Raw genomic sequence first — 24,135 nt, 5'->3', positions numbered from 1 at the left:
TGCTTCATTGCACAATACTGGTATACAAAAAAGTTTGCCTTGTGTGACGTGTTGTGAGCTTGTAGATCTGCTAGTTTCACTATTTGTTTTTAGAATCGTTCATCAATCGAGGCAAAAGTTTGGAATAATTGTGATATTGATTTGAAGTCATATTACCCAGCCACTACCTTCTATCTTCTATCTATGGCTTCTTGGTGCTTACATCTGGGTTACAGCCAGGGCTCTGTATTGCTCTGTCAGCAGAACTAGGAGCAGAGGCAGGGATTGGCCAAAGCTTACGAGGATGAGACTGGGGGAGTGTACAGTATGCCAGGGTGGGTCTGACGGTGTTGGAATGAGGTGGGATGGGAGGGATATTGTAAAGCTGCAGCTGTTGGCAACATTTCCTCTACAATAATTACATTTCCAGGTGTTAAATCTACATTTTGTAATTAACGGCTTGTGCATTTTAAATCGTTGGCCATGGTTCCTCACAGAGGATTTCAGGGCAGGGAAACAACTATTTGTAATAGCTCACTGTGTATCGACCTTCTCATAATTTGAATTAAGTAGGCAGGCATACCCTTTCCTCCTCAGCTTTTGGCCTATAATGAAATACGGATCGATTACAAATGGATTATTCTATAAAAGTATTGATTATCGATTTTATTATTATTCTAATGGATTAGTTGTATTAACTGTTGCACACCAACAGCTAAATGTGTGCATGGGTCTGTTTATCTGCTCTTACGTCTTTTCACATTTTAAAGTGGCTGCTTTAACCAAACAAGTGGGACAAGAGGCTGTGATAGAAAAGGATCTATATATAGTGTTGCGTAAAACTGCTCGTGTGCGGAGGAAGTGGGTGCATGGTGTGAGGCGAGCATGCCGTTTATTGCACGCCTACACACATCACACCCATCCTTGTTTTCCTTTTAGTTGAGATGAGACTGGCAGCCAACAGTTGTAACACAGAGACAGTCTCAGACAGAGTCTGTTGCATTGTGCGTCAATTCTGAGAAGTAGGTTATGTATGTGTACTACTTATCTAGGAAGTATGGCTGTGTGAGTGTGCAGTTGACCGAAAATGTGAAAATGTATCAAAGCCGATATTTGGAACCAATAACCGACGTAATCTGGCTCGTGCAGGGTAATCAAATAACCAAGCAGTTCATTATATATCAAAGAATCAACACCATTTAAAAAAAATACTTGACATAATTGATTCATCTGATTAACTAGCCTGGAATACAGACTGACTCGCTCTGTCTTTCTTTTTACTTAAGTTCGAACAGAGTCTGTCTGGATTCCAGGCTATAGATTACCTATGTAATCCTGTATAATACTTTGTTGTACTATGGTGGCATACAGAAAAATAGAAAATAGCTGATCAGACAATCGTTTGTTAATCGTAATCGAGGCAGAAGTTTGCAATAATCGTGATACTGATTTGAAGTTATATCGCCCAGCCCTACTAGGAAGTTGAACTAATTCTAAGCTTGGTTCAGGTCAAGTTTGTGTGTAGATAATGTACAAAAGGCTACAAAGGCTAGTACAGTTACGATAACCATAAATGGTAGGACCATGAAATGGAATAATCCACAGCTTTATTCGGCGACATCTTTGTCCAGATCTGCTCTTGGTGCCCTGTGTGTGAAAGAGACTAGCACTGCTGCTACACCTTTTGAAATGTTGAATAAACCAAAACAACAGTCCTTGCTTTGGAAGCCCAAGAGATGGCTTGCCAGTTGTTTTACCCCCCCCCCCCCCCCACAACACACACACACACACACACACACACACACACACACACACACACACACACACACACACACACACACACACACACACACACACACACACACACACACACCATACACACACAGAACACTACAGCACACAGAGCCGCACTGCAGCTGAGAATCATCCACTGACCCTCTTTTCATGGTGAACAGGACTCTAATGTTTTCCTTGTGTGACTGTTAATTTGCTGTGTGTGTGTGTGTGTGTGTGTGTGTGTGTGCACACGCATATGACTGTGTGCGTGGGTGGTATGTATGGTTGGAATGCTGAGGGGGGGAAACTGAGTGACAGGGTTTGGACTTCAGTGGGTAGGTGGGGATGGGGAACATATCCTCTGTGACATCACCCCCCCCACCCCACCCAACTCCACCCCCCCCACACTCCAGGGCTTGACTGGGCCAGCTGCCCTGCTGCAGAGGTGGAGTTTCCTTCCTGCAAAGCTCACTGTATAAGGCTGAGTGCGGCCCTGCTGAGCGGAGCCCTATGGAAGGCATGGACGGTCACCCCCACCGCCACCCTGCCACTGCAACCGTACAATCTGCAGTGTTAGTTTGCCTGATTTATACTTCAGTTGTACCCTGGTGTTGCCTGCGGTAAATAGCAGATCTATAAAGCTTGCAACGCGTCACATTCGTGACGTGTTGTGAGCTTGTAGATCTACTATTTTCTGAGCATGACACCAGCACGCAACTAAGTATAAGTCGGGCTTTAGATGAGGGCCATTCACAACATAAAAGCGCTATAACTACAACGATAACTATAACTAGGCTTTATATATCTTCACCATTGTCTTTGTTATAGTCTTGGTGTGGAATTTTAAACCCATATCTCTTTAGTTATCATTACACTTGTAGTGCTTGGTGTGAACGGCCATTTATACTATATGAGGTTTGTTTATGTGGGGGGTTTGAGCCCCCCAAGTCCAAGCTGTGTGTGTGTGTGTGTGTGTGTGTGTGTGTGTGTGTGTGTGTGTGTGTGTGTGTGTGTGTGTGTGTGTGTGTGTGTGTGTGTGTGTGTGTGTGTGTGTGTGTGTGTGTGTGTGTGTGTGTGTGTGTGTGTGTGTGTGTGTGTGTCACTACAGTCAGCCTCCATCAGTGGAGCTTATCTTCACCCAGTGAACGGTGTCAGCTGTCCAGTGTGTTCATGTCAACATGTTCAGCAGTGGTTTGGTTTGGTCTGGTGGTCTCTGCCTGCGGCTGCAACACCTAGCTGTGGTCTGTGAACTAAGACTTCAAATCAATATCACCATTAGTTCAAACTTTTGCCTTGGTTACGATTAATGAACACATTTTTTTTCTTCAAAGGCGGAAATGGCAGATCTACAAGCAGAACTTGTAGATCGACTATCAAAAAAGAAAAATTGGACGCTACCATTGTGCAAGAAAGTATAATACAGGGTGGTACAAGCGGTTAATCAGACTAATCGATTTAGTCGATAATAAAAATCCATTAGAATGTTGTTTTTTTTGTCATATAATTATGTATTAAAAAACTGCTTCTCGGTTATTCAATGAACCTACATGAGCAAGATGAAGTTGTTTATCAGTTGTAACATATTTTGGGTTAATGCCCAGCCCTACTGTGTACTTGTGGTGTCAGAGGAAGGACACAGTGACTCTGACCTCTGGCCAGTCAGCCCTGCACAGCCACAGCCCATATCACATTCACATTCACTGTAGTGACCACATGGTGCCTCTGGGGACAGCATGGCACTTGGCACGCACACGTCAAAGTCCAACGCACAACACTTCTGTGGGCCACTTCTGAACCCAGACTGAACCCAAAGAAGATACTGAATCACTCCATTAGATGCTTTTGATACGGTGCAGGGTGAGACTGTTAAATGGAACTAATGGATATACTCGATTTATTAAATCATTTAAATAAAATCATTGATTTTCAAAAAAACTGACAATACCAGATCTACAAGCTCATCAACTCGTTGTGAGCGTGTGCATCGGCTATATCCCCTACTTTTGCTCGACACCGTTGTACGACGAAGTATAAAAAGGGTTTAAATCAGTCTAATCTTATTCAAAATGTATTCGAATCTTGTTCACGTTGATTCGTTGATATATACTGTAGCCTATATTGTTTTTAAACAAATATATTAAATAAATGCTCCTGTATTATTCAATAGAATAATTGCTTAGAAGATAATCTTTAGTCGCAGCCCTGATAAGGTGCAAACAAACATACAAGGCCTAACGTTGTCTCCTTCACAGTCAGATGCATCTGTTATGTATAATGGCAGTGATGGATGTGTTTCCATTATGGCTGGTAAACTCCATGAGTCAGAGGGTGACCACCACACATGACATAATCCCACTCAAGGCTGGCTTATGTCACACAATTCCTGTCGACTTGGTCCTGAGTCATAACGTGCCCAGCAGCACTCTTCCCAGCCCCCTCTCTCCTTGCCCTATCGCTGCTTGGAATCCCCAGCAGTGGCCAGCACCACTCACAGAATCAAAATAAATTATGTACTACGGCCAAATCGGGCCATATTTAATACATGTATACATTGAATTTCATTTAAGTGAACATTTTCTTGTTGAATGTTTGAAAAATGTATGACATTTGTTTTCAACAGATGAATGGAAACTATTCTGACGTTTTATACGAAAATAATTGCGATTATCTCAAATAATGACCATTAGGTGATTATGTAATAACTGTGACCGGCCAGACTCCAGCCCCCAGTGGTGTTGCCTGGCCTTGTTGTTGCTGCTGCTGCTGCTTGCTGCTGGCACTGCAAAGCACCTCATCCATCACAGGAAGCAGCTCTTACCGAATAGTGCGCTTACGCTGTAAAAACCCTTAACTCCGGGAGAGTACAACTGGACCCGGGTCCATTTGGTCCCATTTGTACTCTCTCGGGGGTTACGCTGACACTGAGGATTGTACTGTGTACAGTTGCTAGCCTCATGGAAGGATGCAGAGAGAGAGAGAGAGGGAGCGAGAGAGTGGGAGAGTTAGTTGACAGAATTGGAATAGGAGGTTGCGGTGGAGCTATGAGGTCATGTGATAAGTTGGTTCCTCATCTCTCTCTTCCTCGGTGTGGGTGTCTGCAGTGACACGCAGGGCAGTGCAGTGCAGTGCAGTAAAGTGCATTCTAGGATACACACACTGTTAGCGTAGTACTGATTAATTATTGAGCAGTGGTGAGTGAATGTGACACAGCGCTGAGGAGGCTAGCGTACTTAACGCGCTGCAGGGAGAGTGTGTGTGAGCGCATACGTGTGTGTGAGCGCATTTGTGTGTGTGCACGCGTGTGTGTGTCTGACTAAGGCATATACCACAACAAAAAGCTAGCATAGCGTGGTACAGGCCAGCCAGGGATGTATAATGGAAAATGTGAGAAAATACGAATGCAGAGATTGAAAATGTGCACAGTCTGCACACATCATGGATAGGGAAGTGATTTGACTGCCTCATCATTTTATCTGCAGCCACCGTCTGCTTTCTCCCAGTCAAAGAACGCAACGCAAGCTCTATTTATACTATTTGAAAAGTTAATGATATCACAGTCACCAAGTTATAGAAAGAATAAAGGTATTGGAATAGAATATGGGCCTATTAGTACACAGATGCCACTTTACAGAACAGCACCATGCTACTGTAATATTACTGCTGTAGCCTACTTCCGTTGTTCAGGAGACGGAGACCTTTTGTTGTCATTTTCTTAGAAGGTCTGTGTTTTAGGGTGTTGGTTTGAACACTCGGCTCAGCTGTCACCACTTAACTAGTCTCTGAGGAGAGAGAGGACTACAAAACATGGGAAAAATGTGAAAAATGCACGACTCCTCCTCTTTCCAACTCCCTAGTCCCTGGCCCCACCCTTCCAGTTTTGGTTACCGGGAGACCATTTTGGGCCAGAATGCAAGTCTCAACAGAATGTTCAGGCTTTAGATGTAGGCTAATTGGTGTAAATGTTGAAGCTAATGTCCTGTCTCTTGCGTGCGTTTGGTATCTGAATGCATCCGTTTGGTATCTGAATGTAAATCAGTGACAAAATGCAAAATGATTGATGTTAGGCCATATTTATCCGTTTTTCCTCAGTGTGAGCTAGCAGGGGTCATCAAGGCCCTGTGCATTATTTGCAAATAAGTAGGAAGTGGTTGATATATACAGAATATCCATATCATAGTATATTAACCACATTAACCCTAGCGTACTTACCTATTCTGGGGAAAACATTTGTAGAAAATAGCCGAACCTACAAGCTCACAACGCGTCACTTTGTGACACGTTGTGAGCTGTAGATGAGCTATTTTTCGGCGAGGGGATTTGGTGTAGAGGGAAGGGAAAACTGAGGGGTCCTAGTATAGACCCCTGGGAGACTCCGGTTAAGTGTTAATCTATGTCACGGTTGTCTCTTTGAGTCACGTCATGTACATTTGTTTTTGTCTCCTCCAGTCGTACTTTGTCACCGACTACGATCCCACGATTGAAGACTCGTACACCAAGCAGTGTGTGATCGATGAGAGGGCAGCTAGGCTCGACAGTAAGTTCACTAGGACTCTGACCAGTGTGTGTGTCACTGTATATTCTACAACAGGGGTCTTCAACAGGGGGTCCGGGACCCCTAGGGAGTCCTCAGACACCCTAGGGGCACCTCGCGCCGCAACGCCTCGCACTGCGAGGCATTGTGAGCTTGTAGATTGACTATTTTCGGCAAAGAGGTTTGGTATAGAGGGAATAAAGAGCAGACCAAGTACAGAGTGAAAGGTCAAGTTTAGTAAGTATGGACAGTTTAAGTGGTTAAATGTCTGAAAATACATGAACTTGAATCCAACATACACTGATGATAGTGCTGTCAAACAAGTCTATGAAACTATCTATGACATCTATGAAAAAGTTGAATCTTCAACACAATTTTATACAATATGTAGTGGGGGGTCCCTGCTTCATCTCTCTCTCAGCTAAGGGGTTCTTGGCCTGAAAAACGTTGAAGACCCCTGTTCTACAACATAATGCTTTACTGAAAACAAGATAAAACTAAATGCATGCTTCTATCTATACTTACTGAGTTCTATATCTGCTGCAAAAATGTTTTTCTACTGCACAAGAAGCATACAGCACTCTGCCATTTTATTTCTATATTGACAAAGCACCTCACGATTGACATTGTATGTTTGATATTGTGTCTTCTTGTTATCTGACTTTGTTTCCCTTGTTACTTCCTCTATTCTCTACCCATGTCTCTTTTCTTGAAACTGTGAAACGTTGCAAGCTTATACGAAAAATTATTTCACTCGCACTTTCACTTGTGATGTGACAATGAAGAAAATCAACATGAGCTGTGTGCGTGCGTGCGTGCGTGTAATATATTGTATTTTATTGCATTGTGTATTCTATGTATTAGTTGTGTTTTTGTTGTTTGTATACTGGTTGCCAGTGAGCCAAAGGCAAATTTCCATTTCCACAAGAGAATGGTTGTTTTATGGTTAAAAAAAGATGTTAAGAGTTACACTTAGGTTCAGGTTGGGGATAGGGTAAGGATTAGGTATTTAGAGGTTAGGTATAGCGGGTTGGGTGGTTAAAGTTATACCTGATTTATACTTTAGTTTCACGCTGGTGTCGCGTACCACAACAATAGCCGATCTATAAGCTCACGACACAGGCTCTGAGCTTTAGGGGTTAAGGGTTAGGATTGTAAAGAATGGCATTCATAAAATCGCCATCCTAAAAGTCTATAGCCTGATTTATGCTTGGTTGCACGTTGGTGTTGCATGCTGTAAATAGCAGATTGCGGTATACAAGCTGTGACGCGTTGAGCGCTTGTAGATCTGCCATTCACTGAGTATGACACTGGCACGCAACTAAGTATAACCCAGGCTTACGTCCTCACAAATATAGTAATGCAATCGTGTGTGTGTGTGTGTGTGTGTGTGTAGTACTGGACACGGCTGGGCAGGAAGAGTTTGGAGCCATGAGAGAACAATACATGAGGACAGGGGAGGGCTTCCTGCTCGTCTTCTCAGTCACTGACAGAGGAAGGTGAGTGACACTTTCTCCATCTGGACCTTTTTTTCAAAGTTAAGACCTGAGGCCCATTCTAGTACAAATGCGTTCTAAATCATTCAAAAATAGCGGATGTACAAGCAGTGGTGGAAAAAGTACTCAAATGTTTTACTTAAGTAAAAGTATCAATACTGCAATGTAGAAGTACTCCGTTACAAGCAAAAGTCCGGAATTAAAAATGTACTTGAGTAAAAGTACAAGTATTGGTATCAAAATGTACTTAAAAGTACCAAAAGGAAAAGTACTCAAATGTTTGAAAATAGCAGATCTACAAGCTCACAACGCGTTGTGAGCTTGTAGATCGGCTATTTTCAAATAGCCTAGGTATAAAATAGGGCCAAAGTGGTTAATGTATGTTTTATAACATAATACTTTATATCTGCAAGGTAACTAGTAACTAAAGTTTTCAAATAATTGTAGTGGAGTAAAAGTACAATATTTGCCTCTGAGACGTAGTGGACTAAGTATGAATCGGGCATCGTGCCCCAAATCCCCGCCCACCTCCTTTTCTCACTCTTGTTCAAAACATAAATCTCAAAACTCTCACGACTTCCGGACTCTGCCTTTTTCTTTCTCTCTGTCATTTTCACTACTTCCTCCCTCAAAGGTTTCTCTTAACACGGTCTACTTTTTGTTTAGTTTTTTCACAATAGAGTTTAAACCAGTGGTTCTCAAACTTTTTTTTTGGCTTTAGTACTCCTTTTTCCTTAATTCATGAATCAAAATGCCACCCTTCACCCGTCTACAGCATTTATGCTTAGAAAATATTGACATCAAAAGTCCAGTTGTTATGTCAATGTGTTCAAAATAAAACTTTCTAATCAGTAACCATTTTTAGTTTAAATGTGATAGATAGACCTTTCCCTGTTCCACTTTCTCTCATCTACCCTCTACAAGATTGTATTTGTTTTATGTTATGACTGTATTATAGCTATGGGAACTTCTGATGAAAGAGTACATGACTGAGTCAGTGTAGAAATGGTTCAGTGGGTTAAAGCCTGAAGTAAACTGTTTATCAAGACCCCGATAAGTTGGTTCCATTGTTAGGCGACCAACAGTGTTGCCAAGTCTGCCTATTATAAGCGACTTGTTTATCTGTAAAGTGTCCCTTGTTAATATTGGTAGTTGCGGTTTGCGTTTTTCTTTTTTTCTTGGGCTAGTTGCTTATGCTCATGTTGTTTAACCCAGTGATTCTCAAACATTTTCATGTCAAAGTCCCCCCAAATTAATATGTATTTGTTCGCAGACCCCCATCTGAAAATAATGTTGTGTCAGAGAGCCCCATACAGGATTTGTGTTGTTAAAAAGAATATTCCAAACTTTTTTTTCTCCAAGATTTTCAAATAACCGATGTGTATATAGGGATTAAATTGGTTAACCCGTTAAAACCGGGGAAGCATCTGTGTCATTTAAAAGTTTTGCGTTGGCTATTCAAAAATAGCAAATATTTAAAAAGTGTGAGAACTACTGATTTAGAAGGCATTTGTAGAATCAGCCTCAGGTCATAATGGGTTAAACACCATTTTATGCTATACTTATTTAGCTGGGGACCCGCTGTGTGTGTGATCTTGTGGCCTATAGTCATACAGTAATCCTGGCATCCCTATTTTAGGCATGTCATTATAGGTGAATAAAGAAAATTAAAAGAATATCATCAAATTCTACGTTTTTAACATTTAAAAATATGCCGATCTACAAGCTAACAATGTGGCGATGTGACGCATACAACAGAGTTCATTGGGTGTGATTACTTTCTGTGTTCTGTGTAATATTGTACTGTTGTGTAGTAGTCTGTCCTTTACATTCCTGTGTGTGTGTGTGTGTGTGTGTGTGTGTGTGTGTGTGTGTGTGTGTGTGTGTGTGTGTGTGTGTGTGTGTGTGTTCAGCAGTGCAGTGAGCTGTAGTCCCCCACCCGTACTCTACAACCCCCTCCTAGTGTTTACGTTGTAAACAGTCTTTCCTTCCTCCATTTCTATTAGTCAAGTCTTTCCAGATTGACTGTGTGCTCACTGAGCTGTCTGTGGGCCACTGGCTGGAATGCTGTCCTGGGTTTTGTGGTCTGAGTGTGCTTCTTTTTCTCCTGGGTGACATTTTTATGCACTGTCTGTGTGCTGTTTGGTTCCGGTGGTGCACATGACGTTTGTGACACAGTGCAGTGGTTCTCCAACATTTTCATGTCAAGGACAGGATTTATAGTAATACGTACGTACTAGGCCGCAGACCCCATTTGAAAAGAGTTTTGTGAGAAAATGTTTGTTGTCAGATTAGACTTTTAGAACAGAATTCTACAAACTGTCTAGTGTCTACATTGTAGGTGGGAGAGAGAGCGGAATAGTCATTCTTATACATTCTCTCATTGGGCTATCTTCTAGTGGGTGATAGTGAAATTAAACTGTTCCTAATTTTGCTGAGGACCCCCTGGAACCCCCTCAAGGACCCCAGGGGACCCCACTTTGAGGTGAGGACCCCCTGGAACCCTCTCAAGGACCCCAGGGACCCCACTCTGAGAAGCACTGAATTAGCGAGACAGCCTGCAAGGCAACAGGGAGCTCAGAAAGTGTCGGAGCTATCAGACAAGTGTTTCTGCAATGCTGCACGGAGCACCATAGAAGATGTCTGGATTTCTCCCTCTTTGCTCCCTTGTTTAACCCTCTTAGCTTGATTCACAGAAGCATTGACCTCATCTACTTGGTGCCAGGGAGAGAGTGTGTGTGTGTGTGGGGGGGGGGCGCTGTATGTGGTGAAGAGCTTACATTCCTAGGAGGTTTGACTGAGATCCTGAAGTTCAGAGGCACCAATTTAATCTCTCTGCACACATGCACATATACATGTGGTTTTGTGTGTGTGTGTGTGTGTGTGTGTGTGTGTGTGTGTGTGTGTGTGTGTGCGCGCACGCCCGCCCAGGAATGCGTGCACTGCACATGTATGCACACGTATTCAGACAAGTGTGCGTACAAACACAGTGTCATCTCTTTGTGTAAAGTGCATTAGCCAAATTGTTTTATTGAATGTTGTGTTCCACAGCTTTGAGGAAATCTACAAATTCCAAAGACAAATTCTCAGAGTCAAGGACCGAGATGAATTCCCCATGATCCTCGTAGGGAACAAAGCAGATCTTGAGCAGCAGAGACAAGTAAGTGTGTATGTCAGTCCAACACAAGCTTGTAGATCTGCTGTTTTCTCTATATCGTTGCTGTCGGGCAGAAACCTTTTTTTCTTTTTCGTAAATTGTCGCTTTGGGATGCATTTTGAGCTTGTATATCTGCTACTTTTTCTACTTTTTGAATTTGAATCCTGAAAAGTAACAGTTTTGAAGGTTTCCACCCAACAGAGACGATATAGTAGCTTTAAGTGTTTAATTCATAATGTACGTTTTCCCTCCCTATAAATGTAGTGGAGTCAAAAGTACAATATTTGTCTTTGAAATGTACTTGAGTGAAAGTAAGAAATAAAGTACAGATACTAAAAAGAAGTACAGTACTCAAATAAATGTAGTTTGTTACCGCCTAGAAATTCTGTCCTATTGTGGTGTTAATATTTATACATTAAAAAACAGGAATTGCAGCTACAATTAGACATGAAGAAAGAGGAGGTTGTGAGTGAAAGAGGAAAAAGAAAGGCTCTAGAATTTGTTGTCATGAAAGGCATAGAGTAGTGTTTCCTAAAAAAGAGGATTTGTTGTTTCCCGGGACCCAAGCGTACAAGAATACATTGTGAATTAACCACTTAAGCCCTATTTAATAGTGAAAATAGCTGATCTACAAGCTTGGCGACATGTTGTGAGCTTGTGGATCTGCCATTTTCTGTATTTCTTAGTTTTTTTGATGAAAACCTTGTTTGTTTTATCTTTTGAAATAATAATAAGTAATAAGTGTTTTTTTATTTGCGACCCAATAAAAATGTGTCCGCAACTCAAAAATGGCATTGTTTGTAAGATACTGGCATAGAGGGATAGAGAGGAGGGAGTTTGTTAAAAAGGAGGCAGCTTATTTTGCTGTAGTCTTTATTGGTATGCAGCTGCAGTTCACTCCCTGGCGTGAATCCACATCACCCCCTCATGGTGGACTGGTGCCTTGCAGGCATATGGCTGAACAGTGGCATTCATCAAATATATGTGTGTGTGTATGTCCCTTTTAGCGTACCTATTTTAAAAAATGTACAAAGTGTTTCAAAAACGTTTTTGAACACTTTCTCAAAAGTACAACAAAACAATAAAATAGCCAATCTTCAAGCTCCCAATGCGTTCCATCATGATGCGTTGCCGTTTTTTTCTGTATGTCGAATGACAAAGTATAGGGCTTAAGTCAGTGGTTTTCAAACCTTTTAAAGTCAAGGACCTCCAAATTGATATGTATTTGGCCGCAGACCCCCATCTGAAAATGTTTTGTGCCAGCGACTCTCATAAGAGAAGATTTGTGTCAACATTTTTAAAATCTATGATTTGCACACATTTTCACGATTTTTCAAAAATAGCAGATCTACAAGCACATAGCGTGGCATGAAGTGACGGGCTATGAGCTACAGTTCAACATCCTTGATTTGATAACAACAGTCCTCAGAACAAGATAATGTGCCTGCTGTGGAGTTCATGGTGCATTTCTCAGCCCAGCCAACAGAGGACACCAGTGCTTCATAGTAATTGTTAGTGATCTGTTCTGGAGCAATCACTAAACTCAACTGTACATACTTTTGGTTGTGTTCAAAATTGGTCTCTGTCGGGTGGAAACGTCATATGTCCAAAACTGTTTTGTGTGACGCTGTAGTATGATCAAGTAGGGTATTCATTTACGGGGGGGAAAACACAAAAAATCAATGGCGACAAGCTCACACACCCAAAACACATAGTTCTGCCTTCCCTTCTCAGGTAACCCAGGAGGAGGGCCAGCAGTTGGCCAGACAGCTGAAGGTCACATACATGGAGGCGTCAGCCAAAATCCGTATGAATGTAGACCAAGCTTTCCACGAGCTGGTTAGAGTCATCAGGTAGGTTCTTTCATCCCAGGAAGTATACTTGTGTCATATTATTATTATTATTCATCAACCTCGAGGCCTATTTAGCCTACATATCATCGCTGTCGGGTGGAAACCTTGTATGTCCAAAACTCTCCAGGAAATGAAAAAACAAACAAAATAATTTGTGATGTGTAAAACCCACAGACACACTTGACCACTTTAACTTTCACTGTCATTTTTTTTCTCACGTTGTGAGAAATGAGGGCATTAAGTCGCTAAAAACATAAAAAGAGATTTCTGCCTGACAGCAAAGTATATACATTAGATTTTACTCTGGTCCAGATTGAATACATACACATCTATATGCATTTTTGTTTTATTCTTTTCTGAATGCATAGAGATTTTTTTTAAAAACTGTCAGAATGATGAGATCAAAAACAATGACTGTACTACCCCCCCTCCCCATCTCCCAGGAAATTCCAGGAACAGGAATGCCCACCCTCACCGGAACCTTCAAGAAAAGAAAAAGACAAGAGTGGCTGCCACTGTGTGATCGTCTGAGTGGGCCTTATCACTGTAACTCATGCAGCCACTTCCAATCACCCCAAACCTCTGCCTGACATCACATCCTATGTGGATGACTGACCGCTGCCTTTTTTCCACGTGCATGACTTCAGACAGCTTTTTCTGACATGCTCTGATCAGAAGCCGCTGTTCCCAGGACAACTGACAATGCCAAATGTTAACACCACTCTACCTTCAACAATAATCTGATACACACGAGAGAGTCCCCAACACTAAATATTGCCTTCTAAATCCGCTTAACAAATTAATTGTTTTTATATTCTGAAGGACTTCTCTTGCCTTGTAGTGACATTTGTACTTTTTTGCAGAGATTGAATGAGAAACATATAGCCAGAATGTTAATGAGTTTGTTCTTGTTTCCCGTCTCACCTGAACAGAGATTATCTTAAGCTTTGTGTATGTTGTGCCATATTCATTTTTACTCCCATGTGCTAATCTGCTACTGTACATATGTGATATTTGTTGTGATTTTCAAAGTGTATTTCTAATGACTTATTAAATCACCACAGTACAGTGTGTGAGATTGAGTTTGGTTTTACATATATGGAAAATAAATATATAAGGATGTGTGTATGTGTGTATATATATATATATTTATATATATATATATAGTAACATCTAGATTGCCCTTAAAGTTATAATGACAGTGGACTCGAAACCTTATCTGTGGATTCTTCTTTCATCTCAATGGCCAAATATGGACTGTCTAATGTATTTGCATTTCAAGTCTTACAGATTGTAGATTTTAAATCAAATGCCATTTCTCCTGAATGTAGGTAGTCTTTTTTTCTGAATCCATTCTTCTCTGTCTCTTTCCTGTCAGTCACAGTTCAATCACAATTAAACACATTTGCTTTTTTCAAACCCTGACAAGCAGTACAGGCAAAATCATTTGAAGCTTATCATTTAGTCTTTAGTCATTTCAGACCAAAATTCAACATTTGTAGGCTCTGTATGCAAATGAAAATCAGTACAAAATAACTAATATGAAGAACCTTTCAGAATGATCATTTCGCATCCTTCCCATAAAATGTATCTTTTATTCATGTCTATTGGCTATTAGGTCTTTAATATAGAGCAACATTATCATTCCAATAATATGGCTGGCAATCTTTTTTTTTTAAGTCCCTTGAAACATTTGATGATATTTCCCCATGCCTATTAGCCTGGTAAACCCTCCCTCCGGAAATCTCATTTCAATTCGATTGAAATGAGATTTCCGGAGGGAGGGTTTACCAGGCTACATGCCTATAGGCCTTTCTACTGTATGGGAAGCCATGACAAGCAGACACTTTGAGATGCACGCCTTTACACCATCAGTCTATCATGGGACATGAACTCGTCTGACCTGTCAAGTTCTAATCGCCATGGATCCGCCTGGATACTGCTCTGCCATTCCTTTCCACATCTGTATTTCTGTTTGGGCATAACAATGAAGTACTGCAATCTTGTTTGTTTAAATCACCTTGTAATATACAACAAAAAAGAAAATCAGATGATGGAAGTAACAGACTTGATTAAATGTTTTTACTCTACTTTTATACATTATTTTCTTATCAAACTAGTTGACAAGTATTTTTATATGTTTATAAGTGAATATGCTTTCACGGCACAGAACAGATGTGTGTATATGTAAAGAGGAGTATTTAATTCTCTTGATTGTTTTTAACTGAAGATGATTGTTGGCCAAAATTAGCTAAATTGGATTCTTTACTTAGATGTGACCAAGAATGTTTTCCTTATACACTGTAATATCTGGAGTGTCAATGAACACAGATTTTACTGTGTGGCGTAGTCATGGAAATGACTGACCTTGAGATGTTCAGGAAAATCCTTGGTGTAAAATGTTCATCAGATGACCATGGTTGGTGAGCTCTACTCTGGACAAGGAAGTTTTAGGTCACAAAAAACTATTCTGATGAATGAGGGTTGAAAGAACCACCACCCATGTTTTTGCAGATTCCAGTATACATCAAAATCATAGAGTTTTGTTTGGTGTATTTCCATGTCCATGGCACTTGCCCCATGTATAGCTTCTGGTGCTATAATAAAATATGTGATTGAGCCAAAAGGGGAAGATTTTTTTTCCTTTTTTGTTTCAAATGCAAATGTGTTGTTGACTCCTGTTTAAAATAGATTCATGGTGGACGATAAAATATGAGCAAACAGGGTGACATATTTATCTTGAGCCATTAATGTCATTCTGAATATGACTGCACTACCGTACTTTTTCCTGCCACTAGTTAAAGTCATTGTGAAAAATGATCTACATCAAAGATTGTTGGAATGTCATACTGTGAGTGTGAAACATGTCCTTTACAATACATTTGGACTATTCAGGGTCACTTTTTAGGGTAAATGAATAGGGTTTTTCGTCTACAGAAAGCTACTCAAGGATCAGCAAAATACACATCAACATGTTTGTTATGATTCTTGCTGTAATGTATTATGTTAAGAATAGAGCCACAAAATGTGTGACAGACCATTTTACTACCACTGATTATACCAACAAATTGAGCACAATTTTGCACATTATGGGTATGTATACACAGGCCAGCCACATGTTAGGTTTCACCTATCCTTGTTATCTTTGCCAGATGGAGATATTGCACTCAATCTATGTGCGTGCGTGTGTGCAATCTCAAGTTATTGCTAGTACTACTATTTCAAATCTGTCAAAGACAACTGCAATTTTTGTGAAGTAATTATCGCAGAGCAATCAGGCTATGGAATACACTTGTCGCGAGGCTACGGACCAGAACTAACCAATCGGCACAATCTGTCTAGCTAATGGGATCTACACTACTAGCCAAATACAACGCTCCTATCCTCATGTGTATCAATAGCAGGCATGCAATACGCGTAACAAGGTCGCCAAAGAAAAACATTGCCATTGTATTCCGCAAACCACACATACGTTGTCGTTGAATGTTGACTTTTCTGGACCAAAAATACATTGTATATCAATGTTTCGAGATGCGGACGATGTCGATTCAATCCTAGATTCTAAATCAAGTTAAAGGAGTAGTTCACCCAAAATATCACTTATTTTCTATCAATTACACCCCCCCCCCCTGAAGCCTTGATATGTTAAAAGACGCATACTCACTGGGCTCCAGTCTAGTCCAAACACTAAATTCCTCTTTGGGATAACTTCATTCCATTGAGGAAGAATTGCTCATGTTTGAGCAAGTCACACAACTGACACAAGTGAGTAAAGCCAAGTTATTTTGAGCAAGAACGCAAGATAGCTCGGTCATGTACTGAGGATGCCCAATGAAAGGTTACCCAAAGTTTCCTTGAGATTGGAGCTTAATGAGATGGCTCTGTCTTTCCTTGGACGAAGCACAGGCCAAAGCACGAGACAGGGTTCAGTGGCACTGTATGATTGAGGCCTTAACCGGGAGGAAGAGGATAAGTAAATTTAAAGTAATTTTGAGCAAGCGTTTCATAATAAGCTACTAGATGGGCTACTAGGTGAAATGTGCACACATTTTGTCTGATGTGCATCTTCTTCTTTCGTGTATCATCATATGTCCAGATTATAGTGTCATGCAGCAACCCTTGTGGGATCTCAGATCCTACATCAAACAGGCCGGTTTCTGATGGTGGTCTATTTCAATAAGAGAGAGATTGAGTTGTTGTAAATGAGAATTTTATTGAATAAAACATTTTATTATTCAATAAACATATTTGGCAATTAGACTCCGTTAACATTTATCGTACATATGCAACGTACATATGTATAAGATTTGCTGAATAGGGAGAACCCCCCCGGAGTCTAGACGCTGGTGGTGGCAGTGCAGAGAACCTCCTTCCTTCTCAACTCTAGACGATTGAGGCATGGTGGAGTTTGGGGATGGAGGTGGGTTGCTTGTTGCATGCTGGAAAGAGAATGGCATGTCTGAGGCAGTGATATTGAAAGGCGGAGTCCAACTGCCTGATTGGCTGACTGCAGATTGGCTAGAAGTGCACATACTTAGCTGCGAATGACAACTCAGAGATCTTCTTTATTGAATTTGCGCTTAGAGCTACATTATGTGGGATTATGTGGTCAAACTCCCCGCTCCCTGTAATATGTATCAGCAAACACTGATAGCTAAAGCTAATACAATTAGCAATAGCTGTTCCGTAGGATTAAGGGCGATCATTTCAACAGGTCCAACCTCCAGACAAAATGAGAGAGATATCGTCCTATTCTGGTGAGCAACCACCCTTCCTGGAGGCTGCAGCAGTCGACCAAAACATGAAGGGCTACTTCTTGGCCTCAATCACAAAACCCATCTAACCCCTGCCCATTTTGCTAGGATTGGATGGCTTAGGGTTGAGGACAGAGTACAGCAACTTACAATGGGCCTGGTCTTCAAGATACACCACAACATTGGTATCCCCTGTATTTGGGGGATACCAATTGGGAGGAGACTCTTTCATCTCCTCCCGCCTGGATTACTGTAATGGTGTCCTGTTCGGGCTCCCCAATAAAACCCTGGACAGATTGCAGTATGTGCAAAATTCAGCTGCCAGAGTGCTCACCCGCACCAAACGCTGGCAGCACATCACCCCCACCCTCAAACACCTCCACTGGCTTCCGGTCAAGTTCCGCATCACTTACAAACTACTCCTCCTCACCTATAAAGCTCGCCATGCCCTAGCCCCAGGGTACCTCTCGGACCTCCTGGACGATTACATCCCAGAGCGGGACCTGAGGTCTTCCGACTTGGGGCTTCTCACCACCCCTCGTAGCAACAAGCGGACCCTTGGCGATAGAGCTTTCAGCGTGGCAGCCCCTGACCTCTGGAACTCTCTCCCAATGGAGATTCGCCAGATGCCAACACTGGACTCCTTTAAGTCCGCACTGAAGAGACACTTATTTACTCAAGCTTTTGGCAATTAATTTGTTTATTGTGTGTACTGTAAAGCGTCCTTGGGTTTCTGAAAGGCGCTATATAAATCCAAGTTATTATTATTATTATTATTATTTGTCAAAATACTAACCCTAACCCTAACCCAAAATGTTAATGAAGTCTACGATCATAACACCAGAGGCAGCTCCACGAATCATGTTCAACCCAGATTTGGCTCAACAAAGGGAATGAACTTGTTCTCATGCTATGCAAAACTGCCCTAAAGATACACCTTCAGGAGGCTGCAATTCGAAAATGGCCCCTGTCTAAGTCTTAACCTACCCCCCCCCCCCCCCACCCCCCCTCACCATTTTTTTTCTTCTCTTGTACATATTTTTCACTCTTCATACCAGTAACCTGTAAGCTGATTGTATGACGTTATGTATAGTAGTGTGTATATCTGTCTGTCTCTTATATGTCATCATGATTTGTGTGCATGGGGATCTCATCTTCTATGTCCATCAAATTGACATAAAATGGAAATTTGTCTTTGGCACATCAGCAGTCAGTTGCAACAATAAAACATTACAAAATTCATCAATGAGTCTTCCAGTTTAGTAGACCTTGTATTGTGAATTTGTACTTCCATGTTCTGTTGTTCTCATGTCTTACTAAATAAAGTACATCAATCAATAAATCAATCAATCAAAGGGAGGTTCTCTTCTCGCAATCTTGCTATATCTAAATAATTACAGAAAAAGAAAAAAGGCAGATAAGCTAGAGAAATGTGGATCAATGATAATGATATAGTATGTGCATGTGTATACACAGAGAGAGAGAGAGAGAGAGAGAGAGAGAGAGAGAGAGAGAGAGAGAGAGAGAGAGAGAGAGAGAGAGAGAGAGAGAGAGAGAGAGAGAGAGAGAGAGACGGTCGAGGCAGAAGGCCCCCACCCTAGAGCCTAGGGTCTGCCTGACGTTTCTTCCAGTTAAGGGAGAGTTTTTCGTTGCCACTGTCGCAAAATTGCTTGCTCAGGGTGGGACTGTCGGGTCTCTTCTCTACATGTAAAGTGTCTTGAGACAACTTGTTGTGATTTGACACTTTAATTGAATAGAGAGAGAGTATAAAGCAGTGGTTCTTAAAGTGAGGTCCCCAGGGGAGTTCCCTGGAAAATGTGTTAATTTACCATAAGTCAGTATAACCACTTTAACCCTATTGTATACTTAAGGGCCCCATCTTGTGTGGTGCCTTATCCCTTATGCCTAATCTTATTAGGATTTTTTTTATTGTTTTGAAAAACATTAGAAGATTGTGAAAATAGCCCATCTACATCAACGTGTTGTGAGCTTGTAGATCGGCTATTTTCACTACTTACAAAAATAAATAAATCCTAATAATTCCAAAAATAGCCGATCTAGAAGCTCTCTCTCTCACACACACACGTACGCACGCACGCACGCACACACGCACGCACACACACACACACACACACACACACACACACACACACACACACACACACACACACACACACACACACACACACACACACACACACACACACACACACACAGTATTGATCATTTATATTGAGGGGGGAAGGGAACACAGACAAATAAAAAAGAAAGACCCATTCTGACAGGGAAGTAGAGCAGTAAACTGTCACGGATAGGTGTGCACTAGGGACATCTGGGCACCTCAATGTAAAATTGGTTATTTTGTCCAAAATGTTTAAAAATAAAATATAAGTATTAAGTATACATGATGTGAACATGCACAGTACATCATTATCAGACTTAATGTTATCCTTCAACTTATTGTTTATGCCCCCAAATGCATGGACATACAGGTTTTGTAGCAATTTGTAGCAATTGTAGAAATATTAGACCTTAATTGTCAAATGTGTAAGCATGCTCTAATCATCATGTATACTTTACTTAAAAACGTTTTCCAAATATATATATATATATATATATATATATATATATATATATATATATATATATATATATATATATATATATATATATATATATTAACATTTTGGACTATATAGCCAATTTTACATCGAGGTGCCCAGATAGTGCCCACCTATCCTGTTACCAACTGGGACAACAACACTACAGTACACACCATACTGTCAAGCTCCTACTCTACCTTCATGTTGCCGGTGCATAGAGGCATAGGAACTACACAGGGCAGAGGAGAGAGAGTCACGGTCACCCACCGATCTATTCATCTGAACCTGTTGTACTTTAACTCTATGGTTGTACCTCATCCCTGTCGCCTTTTGACCATTGGTCCAGAAAAGAATAAACCAACGTTTGGCAATCGATGGCTAGATCAACCATCGCAGCCCGCAGGTGAATGAGACATTATTCTTACGATTATTTGTAGCGGTAGCCTATGTCATTACGGTTATGTGTAGTTTTTCAGTATGACATTTTGTGAATGCAGACTAAAATTAAACACTCAAATCTGCATCATCGTGTCCTGGCGTACAGGACTTCACCTAGCCATGGACCACACGACGGACCGTCATGGAACTTTAACCTAGTGTTTGCACTTTCTCCCTTTACGGCCCTACATCTACATAAACGTTCATATTTCAAATATAAAGTGGTTACCCCGTGGCCACGGATGTTACAATTCTGTTCGGGACCACAGAAGTACCCGTTTCTTCCGTATTGTTCAATAAAAAGCATTTTAATCCGATTGGTGGCCATTTTCTTAGTTTTTTCGCCATATTTCAACTACGCGACCCTATCGGTTGGAAGGTGCATTGCACTCTGATACATTATAACTTTATGAGAAAAGTGCCACCGACCAGATTTAAAATGATTTTTATTGGACAATATGGAACATACGGGTACTTCTGGTGGACCGTACATAATTGTAACATCCGTGGCTATGAGGTAAGCACTTTATATTTGAAATCTGAACGCTTATGTAGATGTACCGGGCCGTAAATGGAGAAAGTACAAACACCAGGTTGAAGACAGTCATGTTGTTTCAGGGCTAGACTTCGTACCCTGTCCACTCGATAATGGTTTAGCCCGTAACACCACGTCTCCACAGACCCTCTACTCTTTATTCAAGGCTATTCTATTCGTATATACACTACATGTAGTTAGTCTTTATCAGTCAGTAAAGTATCGTTTGATTTCTCTTCTCGCCGAAGAAAAGTCGAGTCATGGACGGAGTGAGCAGCAACAGGAGCTTGTCTTACAGTAGATGGAGTTATGACAGGTAAGAGAAGAGAACGCTTTTCAGTGCCTCGGTATTATTTTTTGGACAGTTCTGCCTTCAGGTACTGGCATCATGATTTAGTCAATCTCTTAATTATCATTATGATTGCTATGATTGCAAACAGCTGCGCAAATAGCTAGTTGTCAGGTGCATTGATTGGGACTGATTTCATATGATCTGTCAGTCAGTGCATACATAGTAGTCTGCTATGCTACATTGCTATGCATTTATTTTCCAGTGTTGTAAAGTAACTAAGTACATGTACTCAAGTACTGTACTTCGTACAAATTTGAGGCATTTTTACTTTACTTGAATATTTCCAATTTCAATACTTTAACTTCTACTCCACTACATCTCAGAGGCAAATATTGTACTTTTTACTCCACTACAATTATTTGAAAACTTAAGTTACTAGTTACTTTGTAGATTTCGATTATTATTACAAAACATACATTAACCACTGCAGCCCCATATACATTTCGGCCATTTGAAAATAGCCGATCTACAAGCTCACAATGCGTCATGATGCCATGCATTGTGAGCTTCTAGATCTGCTATTTTCAAAAGGTTTTTATACAATTTATACATTTGAAAACTTGTGAAATGGGTCATTCTGCATGATGAGTCATTTTACTTTGGTACTGTACTTTTGTAGTTTTACTCAAGTAAATGTTGAATTCCGGACTTTTACTTGAAACAGAGTATTTCTGCATTGCAGTATTGATGCTTTTTCTTAAGTAAAACATTGGTGTACTTACTTTTTCCATCACTGCTGTCTTCAACTATCAACCTGCATTTCCAGCATAAGCCCTATATACAGTAGCCTACTTCATCCATTCATTCACTTCAGTTGGAACTACCAATACAAGTTGGGGGCTTTGTATGTGAGTGCAATATTAATACATTTATATCTTGGGGCCTACGAATCCCATGTGTCTGTTGTTCAAGAAGTGTTCATGTTGTAGCCTATCAAGAGTCTGTTTTGTCTTGCATTCTGCTTCAACTGTCTGAGAATAGATAAAGAGCTGGTATAGCATATTGTGAAGAGAAGGAAGACCCTTACCACCTCCCATCGTATGGCTACCCAATGTATTTACATGCTCTATTAAAAAAATATACACATACATACACACTCTAATACCAAAAGATGAATTATGAAGGGAAATGTAAATAGTGTTACTTTTGACCTCAGTCTCCCCATATACACATTTAGTTTGGTTTACTGACCTGTTAGAAGTGCATTGGATTTGCCTGCCTTCACATTGTTATTGGTATTCTGAACGTGCTATAGCATCCCAAGAGACCACTACCAGAGCCAAGTGTTATTGTGACACAGTCTGCAACTGTTTTACTGCAGATTGCTTTGATTGTCTGAGAGAATAGATAAGGATGAGTAGGTTGGTATTATGTTATATAGCATATAAGTACACACACACACACACACTCACACTCACACTGTGTGTGTGTGTGTGTGTGTGTGTGTGTGTGTGTGTGTGTGTGTGTGTGTGTATATATATATATATATATATATATATATATATATATATATATATATATATATATATATATATATATATGTGTATGTGTGTGTGTGTGTGTGTGTGTGTGTGTGTGTGTATATATATATATAATTTATTTACTCACCTGTAAGCAGTTCAGTTCATGTGTTATTGGTATTCTGGTCCAGTACATTAGCATCTCAAGAGACCACTTCCAGAGCAGTGAAAGAGAAATGAACAATGTAGAAAAATTGATTGAGAGAGAGCAGAGGTTACGGCAAAAACATGCACCCACTTTCCCCTCAGCAGGTGTTTCATAATAGGTCACCCTTACAGGATGAGGTATTGTTTCAAGGATACCAGGGTCTTATAGCTGTGCAATGAAATCAATATTAAATCAAAACTTCAGATTCATACTGTATTCATGGTCCCCTCTGGTAAGAACACAGAGAACCAAGAATAATGGCAGAGCTCTAAGGATGGCTGTGTCTGTCCGTCCGTCCGTCCCTCCCTCTACCACTTGGTCCCAAGCAACATATGGTTTGCCAACTATCCATGGAATTTTCACCTTGATAAACCCCAGCTCACCCCCTGCCATACCCATGTTTCCCACTACGACGGATAGCCAGTGTTTTGTTTTGTCTGCTATACATGGTATGTTTGGTGTGTGTTGTGGTGGCGGCAGAGCGTGGTAGAGCGTCCGTCTTGGAATCCGAAGGTCCCACGTTCGATCCCGGCTCCTCCTGGCTACATGTCTAAGTGTCCTAACTGCTCCCGATGAGCAGATTAATGCCGTGTATGGTTTCCTCCGCCATCGGTGTGTGAATGGGTGATTGTGAAATACAATGTAAAGCGCTTTGGAGAAAAAAGCTATATAAATGCAGTCCATTTACCATTTGTGTGAATGGGAGGTGGACAGTTGGTTTGTTTTGACACACGTTGTAATTCCCCATGTTTATCGGATGGGGACTGTGCATTGCATAATGGAACAGCACAAGTAAGCTACTATAAATGTGTGAAATATCTACATTTGGTGCGTGTTGGTGTGCGTATCTGTCAGAGAACCGCTTGACCAATCGACTTCAAACTCGGCGTGCGCATCGCAGAGTACCCCAGGGAGTGCGAGCATACTCGCAACTGTGTGTGTTTCTGTGTGTCGCAGATGACCTGGGGTTGTGCAGTGCAGAGTGTTTCGGAC

At 40.9% G+C, this 24,135-nt stretch overlaps 1 protein-coding gene across 1 annotated transcript in view; it reads left to right on the top strand.

The window, feature by feature from the left end:
• rras2 (RAS related 2) overlaps nucleotides 1-13,971 on the top strand; it is a 31,588-nt gene extending 17,617 nt beyond the window's left edge. The window contains exons 2-6 of the mRNA XM_084064030.1: nucleotides 6,202-6,289; nucleotides 7,683-7,785; nucleotides 10,834-10,942; nucleotides 12,674-12,792; nucleotides 13,236-13,971. Coding sequence (XP_083920156.1) covers nucleotides 6,202-6,289; nucleotides 7,683-7,785; nucleotides 10,834-10,942; nucleotides 12,674-12,792; nucleotides 13,236-13,323 — 507 coding nt within the window. The 3' untranslated portion in view covers nucleotides 13,324-13,971. The remainder of the gene's footprint in view (nucleotides 1-6,201; nucleotides 6,290-7,682; nucleotides 7,786-10,833; nucleotides 10,943-12,673; nucleotides 12,793-13,235) is intronic.
• Nucleotides 13,972-24,135: the final 10,164 nt, after the last annotated feature.

Source organism: Gymnoscopelus microlampas (assembly GCF_963454915.1).
Source record: "Gymnoscopelus microlampas genome assembly, chromosome: 1".
Lineage (NCBI taxonomy): Eukaryota > Metazoa > Chordata > Actinopteri > Myctophiformes > Myctophidae > Gymnoscopelus > Gymnoscopelus microlampas.
The sequence above is the reverse complement of the archived record's forward strand: the minus strand, read 5'-3'. Positions and strand labels throughout refer to the sequence as shown.